At 47.6% G+C, this 12,592-nt stretch overlaps 1 protein-coding gene across 1 annotated transcript; it reads right to left on the reverse strand.

Moving 5' to 3' along the window:
• Positions 1–213: 213 nt before the first annotated feature.
• On the reverse strand, positions 214–7,696 carry LOC139049319 (uncharacterized). Its single transcript, XM_070524697.1, has 3 exons — positions 6,855–7,696; positions 2,963–3,881; positions 214–736 (listed from the first exon to the last, which is right to left on the reverse strand). Exons 1-3 carry the CDS (start codon positions 7,694–7,696, stop codon positions 296–298), a joined length of 2,202 nt encoding a protein of 733 aa, XP_070380798.1. The 3' UTR covers positions 214–295.
• Between the last annotated feature and the right edge of the window lie 4,896 nt (positions 7,697–12,592).

The following is a 12,592-nucleotide window of genomic DNA, read 5'->3' on the forward strand; positions in this document are numbered from 1 at the left end:
TGTTAGCTGTTGACTCTGATTAGTTAGGAATGTTGCCATCTTTGATCTATTTAAAGAAATGAGGTGGTAATCGTCCGCGTGACATATTTTATTACGATATTTCTATATAGAAAACACAACGACGTTTTTGTCTGTAGATTATAATGCTTTTATTTCTCGGTTAGTGGGTGCATACGTTGTTAGTTGTACAGGCAAGCGCACTTCTCTTACTTAGACAAGGGCAGCGCCGATTGAAAGAAGATAGGTCGGTATGGGCAGCGATTGGCGTTGCAACAATTTTTTTAGGAGGTGGGGCTCATGCAAGCCTCATCCTAAACAGAGATTCCACGAGGGGCACGGGCCCGAGGCGGCCCTCACAGACTTGGGCTCCGCGCGGGATAACAACGTGCGTAATCTTCAGGCATCGGCGCACCCGGAGCCAGAAGTCTGCCGGCAAGTCCGCGAGGTGGACTTTTTTGGAGACGGTGTCAAGGCGCTCCACTTCCTCCTTGATCACGCCGGTGAGCCTCATGTAGTCGCGAAGGCTGCAGTCCCGCACCCTTTCCATGGCTCGCTGGGCCATCTTTCGGGCATCGGCGTCGGTGACCGATGCTCCTTGCCGCACGAGTTCCAGCAACCGAGGATGCTCGTGCAGGCGTTCGATGACTCTGGCACCCTTGCGGATGTCCTCGCCCAACACGAACCTGGCTGCCACGCCGATTCGCGCTTCATTCTTGCGCATGAGCCGCTGCAGCTCCTGCGAGTGTTCAATATTTTGTAGAGAACAGCAATTAACGTGTGCACGAACTGCTCGCGTCGAACATCGCACCTCAACATTAATAGAGACGGATCTCTAAGGCTACGCGGTGGCCGTGATGCATGAGCAGTAAAATACCGCTGACGCCTTGGAAGCCATATTCGGCCCAACATAGGGCCGTATTAAGAGGAATGTTATTACGCTAGAACTATCGCTAGAACATCGGCCAGTCTAAGGCTAAGCAAAGCGGCTGGCCCATGCCACACTGCACTTACTAACGAAAAAATTTGTGCATTCCGCTGCTAGCTGTTAAAACACGCCAGCCATGACGTCAGTGGTCGTTTGTTTCCAGTGCAGGGTGATAACATGGTTTTCGAGATAGAAAAACTATGTTCCGGGGCGAATATCTGCTAAAGAAAAAAGGGAAAACAACAGATGGACACTATTTCACTCTTTCGTTCTTCAGAACAAGTAACGCCTAATCGCAAACCAACCGAAAGAGCACAGCTGGAATGTGCCGCGAGGACTCAATCTAAGAACATCTTTAAACTTACAAAGCAGGCGCATCCCAGTGGTGATGTAGCGGGCCTTATACATGTGCATGAGGGATGTAAATGTGCAGATGCGTCCATACGTACTTTCAGTCTGATCCAGCAGACACATAACATGTAGCAACCGGACCACTTCCGTTTTGCAGTTTTGAGCCAGGTAAAATTGCACATACATTCTTGGAGATGAACCTTATCCTTTATCGTAAACGCGGTCACTGACACGATGTTCTCGAGTCTTGATTTTCTTTTATATTTATTTTGCTTCAACTGAAGGCATAGTGAGAATTAATCGCGAAAAATATACAGTCAGGCCTCGCTGCGGCCCTAATAATTTAATATATGATCTTTTCTGCAGTCAGTTCCAGTTTCATTACTGCGTTGTTGTGACTTCATGACGCAGAAGACGGTAAGCTTAGAGCCGGAGATTGCGACGTTTCGACACTCGCTCCGGCTCGCTCGGTTGTCCGCTATGCTGCTGCCCATTGGCAGGGCCGATGTAGCAGCATAGCTGACGACCGAGCGGGCGTCAAAGCGTCGCAGTGTCTTTCTCCCACGTACTGTGTGATGACATCACAACACACTATCCTTCTGGGAATTGAAACCGAATTGGCAGTAGAAAAGCAACTATTCCTAAATTATTCATGACAATCCAAGGCTTGTCACTTTTCTCCCTAGAGTTTTCAGAACAGTCATGTACTGCGGGAAAAAAGCAGCTGAAGATGTGATGGCAGTTGCGCGTTAAGCCGGCAAGTTGTCCGCAAGTTACTGTTCGTTAGATTTTGCGCAGCCGATTCCGCTTAAAGGGACGCCAGACATAATGGTACTGCTGAGTTGGAAAGTTGTAATTCCGCAATAGCATGAACGTCAGCGTTTCAACGAGCGAAGCATCTGTAAGACAAGAAAGAAGGCAAAGTAATCAATGCAGAGTATACAGAGAAGTTCCTTCGCTAGCTTCTCACGACGGAATGCACTGCGGCAGAGTTTCCCACCTAACTCGCAGGAGGAAGCTTCTGCTTTTCAGCTACCACGGAATCATGGGTACGTGCGGATTAGTCTAATGTTCATCTTCGTGGCTTCAGGCATTCTTCTAATCTAATTATTATGTTTCATGTTGCTAAATTGTAAAGCAATTACTGTTTTCTAAACAAAGCAAGGTAATGTGTCTGCACCCACGCGATAATACTTCAAATTGTCGCACTTCCCTATTGCAAAAGCCATAAACCCCATCACTCCGATATGCAAAAATACGATGTGAAGAATATAGGATCCTACATTAAAACCAGTTTTATAAGCGAACGTCATTGGCTGGCGCATCTACGTAATTTGACCTTCAGTTGGACAATGTACATTCTTACGTTCTCACCGACAATGGTGACAGAGCTCCCTCTGGTAATTATTTGTTGGAAACTGCGCTGTATTGAGCCTCACATCCCACCGCCACTTGCACCAGCACCGCGGTTTCGACTGGAAATTCCGTTATGGAAACATTTGCATTTATCTGTCTGGTTTATTGTTTTTACCAGCCAGATAAATGCAGGTTGACTAAATTCATGTTCCTCCCGTGCCTGAGCCGAAGCACCTGGAGTACGGCGGCTGAATCGCAAGCGCATCTCGAGTTTTCGTACATTTGCTGCACCAAAAAAACAAGAGCAAAAATCGTAGTGATGGAACTTACCCTCATGGCGTGCACGTAGAGCTTCAAGTTCCGCGAATTTCTGTGATGTGGCATGTACGAGTCGACGTCTCTGCAATTGGGAGCCAGGCTGATCCCGATGAGATTTCCATGCATACGAGCACAGTCACGGAGCTTGTCAAGGTGTTTCGATTGTATCTTGACGCCAACAAAACTTACTTTAGCGATGTTGGCGTTCCTCGCCAGCGCTGGAACCACCCGGTCGTACATGACAACGCAGCGACCGCAGTAACCCGTTATCCCTGCGTGATCATCGGCGACAATTTCCACGTGGGTCAGCGAGGACGACTTGGCTAGCCAATCCAACAAGGTGCCGAACGCAACGTGACCCATCAAATCGCAGCAGATATTGACTGACGTTGAGGTGCCGCGGCGGGAGAGCACCTCGCAGCATGCCTTTAAAGGTTCCAGGTCGTGTTGGGCGCTGAACTCGATGCGGAGGTTGTCGAAGTTCACGGTGGAAAGTTCCGTGGATGCCAATATCTTGGGCGCGTTCGCAAAGGTCACAGAAAGGTTCATGACCCGAACGCGGTCGCCGAGGCTGAGCTCCTGGATGGTTTTGGAAAGGACCATCAGATCTGCGTTGAGATCGTTATTTGTGATCAGCGGCACTTCTTGGAGTACCACCTTCTTCAATGTCTTGTTGTCAGCGACAGCTTGTAATAGAGTGCGAAACTGAGCTTTGTCCATGTCTGGCAAAGTGAGGCGCAGCTCGTGCAAGCTGGAGTTCGTCCGCAGAGCTTTGAGCCAGGCTTTCATCCACTGCGCCACATTGTAGCGTGAATATCGGCAGCCGTTCAGGAACTGGTCACGGTAGGTTTGTCCTGGCCGAGGTAGCTGGAGGAGTCGTAGGCTAGGGCAGCGAAGAACCACTTCGGCGAAGAGAGCGGTCACTTCGGGGCTGAAAAAGCACGGGTCAAAAGAGGCTTTAGCAGCTTGTACAAACGCAAATCAAGCCCATTGTTGGCTTATGAAGAAGAGAACAGGAATTATATCATTTACAGATTAGCCTAGATGTAGATGTGGGCAGGACAGAGCCGCTAGATAGACAAGCGCATGGTGACTAGAAGCTATTCCAGCAACTATAGCAGATGATGCTTCCAACAGAAGCGTCATCAGAAGCGTATTCGGCTGTGGGTAAAGTGGCGATGATGTACGCGGAAGGCAGAGGCGGATTTGATTTGGGAACTTTTTGGCGATGAAGGGCGTACGCACTAGCGCGGCATTTTCATGCACGCTTAAGAATCGTAAGCGGCGTGCCGAAGGGATTGAAAGTGCGACATGGGCGAAATCGAAGTCGCCGCACAGTATTTTTTTAACAGCAAAAGCTAAACCACTGAACAGACTAACTGGGGCAAGCGAGTTAGGATGAGGGCCGTGAGGGATGGGGGAAAGGTTTAGGCGCCTGTGCTCAGCACAGTCTTATATGTTTGCGAGGATGGCGAGAATGAGGGGGGGGGGGGGGGCTGCCACTCGTTCGCTCGCTCTTTCTGTGTCGATGTGAACTTGGGGCGTGTAAACGGCGCAGCTATGCCTTTGCGTTACACTTAATTTTTTCTGCTTGTGCAGGTTGGTGATTGTTCTAAGGATTCGTGTCCCATTGATTTGCATATTTTGCCGGTTCCACCCCAGATTGTGTTTGCAAGCGCACAGTCACGATGTGTCAAGCGTTCTGAGCGGCGACGCTTTGTCCTATTGCTTAGTTATGCTTTTTATTTTATCTTGTTACTGTTGTGTGGGGATGTCGAGTTGAATCCAGGACCCGATATGCAAGATACATTAGACACACTTCTGCAAGGACAGAATGAAATGAAATCGACATTAGAAGCCATTGAAGTAAAGCAGGAAGAGGGTATGACTGCATTATATGACCTAAAGAAGCGAATCGAGAGCTTAGAAGAAACTATCGAACAGTTTAAAGGTATTAAATTGACCTTAACCTCATACACGGAACAATGCGAAGACATCCAAACTGTGGTGAAGAAGCTATTGAAAAAAGTCGATGATCTGGAAAACAGAAGTCGGCGTTCTTATTTGCTATTCTACGGAATTTATGGTACAGAGACTCATGAGCATCCCGACAAGTCTAAAGGACACGTAATGGCAATATTGTCTGAACTTGGTGTAACCACCATGCACATTAAAGTAGCACACAGACTATGGAAACACTACGAAGGAAGAAAACGACCTATCATTGCTAAATTTGCTTCTTTGAAAGAAAAACAAAGCGTCTTAGCCAAAGCGAAGTTGAAAGGGAAAACTGTTAGTATCTCGGAAGATTTCTCTGAGGCTATACGTCGCAAAAGGAAATTCCTGTGGGATTTTTCGAAGCTGCATAAGAGTGAAGGCACTCGTGGAAAACTGAAGTATGATGTGCTGTACCTAAATGAAAGAAAATGTTTACGACGAACAGTGGCGTAGCTAGGTCGTCTGGCACCCGGGGCCCATAGGCCTTCTGTCATTCAAGAAATCTTTGCTCACCACTTCTATCCCTACAAATTGGAAAATTGCCTACGTGGTCCCTATTCATAAGACCAGGCCTCGGGAATTAGTCTCTAATTACCGCCATATATCCTTAATAAGCAATGCCTGCAAAACTCTAGAGCACATCCTATATACCAACATCTTGAATCCCTTATTAAATCCAAATCAGCACGGCTTCCGGCACAGAACATCCTGTGTTACACAACTAACCGAGTTTGATTATGAGGTATGCGAAGCTTCGGATCGTTGTAGCATCATTGACTGCATATTCATTGATTTTAAAAAGGTTTTTGACGTAGTAGATCGTGGCCTCTTATTCCACAAGTTGTGTTGTTTAAATGTGAATGAGAAGGTTGTTGAATGGATTAGGGAATACTTAAGTTTAAGGTGTCAGATATATGTCACAGCAAACGGAACGAAATCAAATGTAACTTCCGTCACATGAGGCGTCCCACTAGGGTCAATTTTAGGACCGTTGCTTTTTATTGTCTTCATTAATGACATATGAGAGAATATTACTTCCTACATGCGGCTCTTCGCTAATGACTGTGTAGTCTACACAGAAGTGAAAAATTCGCAGGATTCACTTCCTTTGCAGGAAGACCTAAATACATTGCACCGGTGGTGCGAACAGTGGCGCATGAATGTAAATTTGGAAGAAACAGTGCACATGTGTTTCATGAGGAAAAAGAATGTACCTAATTACGTATATAACATAAACGGCCACTTATTGGAAACTGTTCTCGAATACAAGTATTTAGGTGTGTACATCACCTCAAAACTATGTTGGCATCGACATGTTGATTATGTTTCTGGGAAAGCTTGCAAAATGTTGGGTTTTTTGCGCCGTAACACGAGAATGTTTCCGCAAGACTAGAGATTTACTATTTAAAACATATATTAGGTCCGCGCTGGAATATGCTTGTACTGTATGGCACCCGCCGACTAAGACAGACAGAGAAAAATTCGAAAGAATCCAGAACTTAGCGACCCGCTATGTTTCTGGGCATTATAGTAGATACATTAGTGTGTCTGGCATAAAACAGGAATTAGAATGGGAGCCCCTTGAAGTAAGAAGGAGAAAACTAAGGCTTAAATTTTTTCATAATATATATTAAATAGGATTGCTATATTTAGGGAGAAGTACATTTTTCATCCACACTACAGGTCCGAGCGGGTTGATCATAACCATAAAGTGCGTGAGTTCAGGTCAAGAACCGATATGTTCAAGATGCGTTTATTCCTCACACTGTTCGAGAATGGAGTGCGCTTTATCTTCATTTATTGTTAATATTACCGACAATAAAGTGTTTGCACTGTCATTATTACTGCCCTTGTAAATTGCCGGAGTTGCCCTTTAAGCATAAAGTAACGTTGGACGGTTACTTACAAGATTTCATATCCGATGGTTAAGTCCAGATTCAGTTCTTCCAAGGTGGTCATTTCACAGAACGCTGGGATGAGTGTCTTCCAGAGAACGAGGTCATCGCAAACCGGGCCGTCGCTTAGCGTTAGCTTCTTCAGGGTGGCGGCACTGGTGGTCAGGTAATGGGCAAATACTTTCCCGGGCGTGCCTCTGACGCCGGCCCTGTAGACGCAGCCTCCGACAGCGAGATCGGGTAGGGTGCGTTTTGCTATGAGCGACCAGACCAACTGCTGCGCATTAAATGTGCCCATTTCCAGAGCCCTCACATCAAGCGTCGTGAGGCTTCTGAGAGAGCGTCCCAGAAGCTGGCCATGGCCAAATTCAACCGTCGAGTAGAGCGGATCGCTCTCGGTTTTGAAGACGAGCTCTTCGAGTGATGGCAGAGAGTGGACGACCCCGAAAACGGGAAGGTGATTGTGGTCCTGGCGAGAGTCGCCATCCACTAAGTAGACAGTCAAGCTTTTCAAGGCGGCACTCTCCTTGAGCGCGCCTACCGCCTGGCGGGTGCAGCCAACGGTGGAGTATATTTCCAAGGCAGTGAAACAACGCGAGTGACAAGTGAGCAGATCGTTGGCGAGCTTGAACGCCGAGCTTCTCACCGGGTCGTCCGGTGGAGCCCAGAGTGGGTAGTTGCAGGCCGAATACTGAGTCACTGCCAGGCGGGCGCCACCGACCTGTCGGACGTCCTCGCACAGTTCTAGTCCCGCGCCAAGGAGCACTTCGTTAATGGCTTCTCGGTGCTGAAGCAATTGGCATCTCTCGTCGGTGGTCTTGGTGCACGGGACGCACAGGTTGCTGGGTTCCATTTTGTGCTTCGTTGTAGTGCGTGACTTTTTCTATTTTTCACGTAGGGCTTGTAGGTGGAAGCCCAACATGAAGGTCGTGCTTCGACACCGAGGACGTACTTGAACGCTTGAATGGGTGCCGTCTGCGCCGGAGGGAGAGAAAAAAAAATAACGGGCAAATTAAGAGACGATTGCAGACATCGTTTTAATTAAGATTGACTTAAACGAGTCGTCAACTAGTCCGTTGATAGTATAGGCTACTGTGAACATCTCTGCCAAATTTTGCAGTCCTGCGTGGAGCTCTCAAACGGACCGCGACATTTTTTGTTTACTTATGATTTTCCAATTTCCGCAACTGCACGAACGAAACGTGTGAGAGGGGCGTCTCGGGAACCTAGATATTCCATAGCCTTAACATGATGAGAAATCACCCGAGTAGGACTTTAAGGAGTCGGTGTATATTGGTGCTTCCTTGTGTTGGCCGTAGACAGATTAATTAAATAGATAGAGTAACGTAGGCGCCGAATGGGAAGACCTAAACAATCTGGGGCAATCTTATATTTTTCCGACTGTTTTCATACAACGCTGCATCCTGCACATTGGTGAAGTTTGTAGCACACGAAGAGTCTAAGACACATAATGACGTGGTACACACAGGCTCTGAAGTGCAACAGGGTTTATTTCGAGTAAAAAAAACCACATATATAGGCAACAGTATTCCGCAGAAATCATCACAAAAATAATTGTTTCGGCGTTATAAATACATCGCAAGTCACCAATATACTCAGCCACCTAAACGCCATAGAAGTAGACAGGCACGTACCCAGGATTTGTGTGTTTTTTGGGGGGGGGGGCAATTAAGGTAAGTTTTCTATGCAAATGAGGGGGGGGTACCTTTACAAGTACAAATTTAAATAACGCCCACCATTCGCCATAAAGACGCATAAACCCGCAAATGGGAAATGAAATAAGGTGTATCGCACAGGTACACTTGTGAGATACACCTCTCTTTATCTTGGCAAACAAGGAACCACGTCAAATGGACTCGCGCAGGAAAGAAGCGTATGAAGAATACTGCCAAGAACAAGTAAGCAAGCGAAAGTGTAAAATAAAGATTACCGTAGTAGAATAAGCTGTAAAAAAATCAGCAGTTGGCAACCAAAGCGCATGGACCACACTGGGTTGTGTTACTGCGCCAGCCAATCACAGAAGCAAGATAAATCGTCGTCTTACTCGTGAAACTTCACTGCCCAACTGAAGTGGAACTTCACAATAAATAGTTGCACCAAGTCAAGCATTTTATTTCGGTTCAATAAAGAATTGGGCTTTCGTCATTACACTATAAGAGGCGAGGACAAACGTATAAAATTATCCGCTAATAGTTTTATTTTTTGTGGTTACCGCCTTATTTGGGTAACAGGAAAAGTCTTGAGTACGAATTATCTTTAGCCTCGCATAGGAGCAGTGGCTGGCAGTTATGAGGGGGTGGGCGGGGCTTTACTGCAGATTTGAGTTGTATCCGACTATAGCAGCGTCTTTTGAATTAGCTGTGGAAGAATAACAGAGAAATATATATCCCTCGTTTACTGCTCTACCAATTTAAGTGCCAAAACCGACCCATATTTTCATTTGGGAAGTTGCGCAACGATGCGTGGCCGCCAGTCCCGTACCACCGCGTAGAGCACAGGACACTGCGTTTCTAGACGTACTGCGCCCACTGCGGAAGGTTCGAAAAATACCTACATAAGCATAAGTGGCTACGTCAGGCGGCTCGACTGATAACTGTAGAAGCGTCGTTCAAAGCACACGGAATAGTTCTTAACTTCCGACGGCGTTTTACCTACTTCCGTTTAAAATAAGAAGACGTCGATCCATAAATATCCACTCCTTTGTCAGCCACATTGCTACGTAGCCGCCTATCAGAACTGGCCGTCGTCATCAGGAAACAGAGAGAGAGACCGACAGAAGAAAGGGGAAAGGCTAGGAGGTAAACCAGATGGGTAGATCCGGTTTGCTGCGCTACGTACGCTGGGGAGAGAGGGGAGGGTGAGGTAAAGTGATAGCAAAGTAGAGATAAAGAAAGAGAGGAGCACAGACGTACAATGACAGTCAAATACTGTCACCGCATACCGTCACCACACAGCACAGTTCTGTTCAGGCTACAGCCGCTTGTCCAATTATGTTGCCTTTAAAAAGTGCAACAGTGCCCTCGTCGCCCGCCCTCATCAGGAAGACGTACAAGGTAGCCCTGGGCCTCCTGGAATCGACGAGCATCGAGCTCCTGGCCCAGCAGGGCATACACAACACCCTGGAAGAAATAGCCGAAGCACAACGCATGCCGCAGCTCGGACGCCTGTCGACCACCACGACGAGAAGGTCCATTATAAACAAGCTCGGCATAACGAAGCACAATCAGCAGCGCCAGAAAATGCAAATCCCCCAAAATATCAGAGACACCGATGCGGTGTCAAACATGCCAAGAAACTTGCACACTGATTACAACCGAGGCCGAAGAAAGTCAAGAGCCGAGGCCGTGCTCCGTTCACTCGGCAGGGAGAGAAAAGCGCGCTTTGTCGACGCAACCGAATATACGAATGGCCACAAATACACCGCTGTAGTGATAGACACAGACTCCAAAATAAGAATCGCACGCAGCGTATACAACAAACAATCGGAAATAGCGGAGGAAGTAGCGATCGGGCTGGCCCTCACACATAAGGAATGGGAAGTCGTACTAAGCGACTCGCAAACGGCAGTGAAGAACAACGCCAAAGGTGGGAACTTCGAAGGAAATTAACCCTGGCCACTCTGGCCAAAGCTGGCACATACAAAACCGCGAGCTCCAGGATCGTATGGTTCCCCGCGCACGTGACCACAAAAGGCGACGCGCTTCCCGAACTTAAGCGAGACGGCGCACCGGACGGTGACGCTTAATTTCTTTCTATGCAAAATCAAATCTATGCAGCATACATCGGCGAAACGAAAACCTTGACCGAAAGAATAAAGCAACGCAAGAAAGGTGTCGGACCATTCTCCCGACAGCAAATCCCTGTAGCCGAACGCTCAGAAGATATGGATCATAAGATTGCCTTCTAAGAAACCGGAATTCTAACAATCGAGACCAACCAACAAATACTAGGGTTGTTGGAGTCACGGTATACACAAAACACCAGACACAGCTTGAACCGTTACAAAAGGAAACCTGCCGTCAGTTTATATTCACGGTTTAAGTACAGCCGAAAAAAGTTACAGTGGCGGTTCACTTCGTGAATGCGGGTGACGCGCAAGCGTATAGGTGCTATAGCGCACATGACACTATCGGCCCTCGGTGCGTTCAAGACAGAGCTCGCGTGGACGCGCCATACGCAGTAGCTGCCAGAGTACACTGTAAAATAATTTACACCCTAAAAGTGAAGGGTGTAAATGTGTCTATAACTCACACCCTTATGGTGTCCGTTATATAGATAACACCCTAAGGGCGTGAGTTATAGACAAATTTACACCCTTTTTCACGTTTTAGGGTGTAAATTATTTTAGTGTAGAACGTCCCCTTGTAAACATTCGCGCACTATCGACGTGAGCCAAATAGTTGCCGTTTTTCATTGATGGCTAGCAAATTTAAAGAAACACCCGCGTGTTAGACTTGGGCGACGCTTTAAATACGTCACGTTGCTGTCGAAGTCTTCTTGCAGCGTCGGTCCTTACTTGCTGGCGGTGGCAGCACGTGCCCGACTCCACGTACTCGTTTAAAGGGATACAGAATAAAAATCGAAGAATATACAGAAAGCCCCACAATTGCATTCCTAAGTGTTTTAGGCTTGTAGCGCAGCTCGGAAGAGCAAGAAAGGAAGGAGGTAGGGGTAATGAAAGGGAACGGAAAACACTTTGTTTTCCGTTCCCTTTGATTAACCCTACCTCCTTCCTTTTTTGTTCTTCCGAGCTGCGCTACAAGCCTAAAACAGTCATGACATACCAACTCGCCCAAACTGCTACGCTTTTGATGCATTCCTAAGACACGATTGCTATAATATACAGTCATTATTCGGGCTACTTTTGAGCGGATGGCTTTATATTTGACGCTCTATGAGCGGCCACCGCGTTAGCCACTGTAACCGCGTCACTCGCAAAGCGCTCCCGACAACAAGCCGGCGGATCTGACGTCACACACCTACCCTCAGCAGCCGCGGAGCGAACTGACCGGCTGCGCAGTTTTGTTTTCCTCGCGCTGCGCAGTACCGAATGCAAAGTTCTAGTGAGAGTGATGGCATGAGCGGAGATTGTGACTCCGACTTGGATGAGCGGCCTACTGAGCGACCACGAACGATAAAGGCGTATGCCTACGATCCGTCCGCGTCGTCAAGCGAAATTGACGACGACGACCCGCCGCAGCAGTACCCCTCCGCGGTGCCGAGGGACTCTGGACCAGCAAAGCGGTGTTTACACTGTGCATTCCTTGTACACGCGTTCGCCTCGAGAGATCAGGGCCGGCATCATAAGTGGAAACCAGACATAAACGCGGTTCCTGCGGCTCGGATCGCAAGCTCGCACCTGTCACGAATGAGAGGCGCACGCCTCATTGACAGTGTTGCATCCGTGGCGGTGCGCCCAGCGTGATTCACTCACGCAAACGCTTTGCCATGTTTGGTTTCAACAGAGCGAGGACGCTTATGCCTCAGGCTGTGCAATGCCAGGCGACGTAAGGAATTTACTCTGCGTTCTGCGCAAAGCGGTTTGCTCCGCCCGCTTGGTTGTATATGTTATGGGTAGCTGCTAGTGCGTAAAACATGAAAGCTACCAATGCACGATACAGGTGCCGTGAGTACACATTGTACAAAAATTGGCAGAGGCTTAGCTTGGGTAAGCCTATAGTGGATTGCGAAAACAATCTTCCGTTCAGGTTGTAGAGTTCTATACTGC

This window comes from Dermacentor albipictus, chromosome 8 (assembly GCF_038994185.2).
Source record: "Dermacentor albipictus isolate Rhodes 1998 colony chromosome 8, USDA_Dalb.pri_finalv2, whole genome shotgun sequence".
NCBI classification, from domain to species: Eukaryota; Metazoa; Arthropoda; class Arachnida; order Ixodida; family Ixodidae; genus Dermacentor; species Dermacentor albipictus.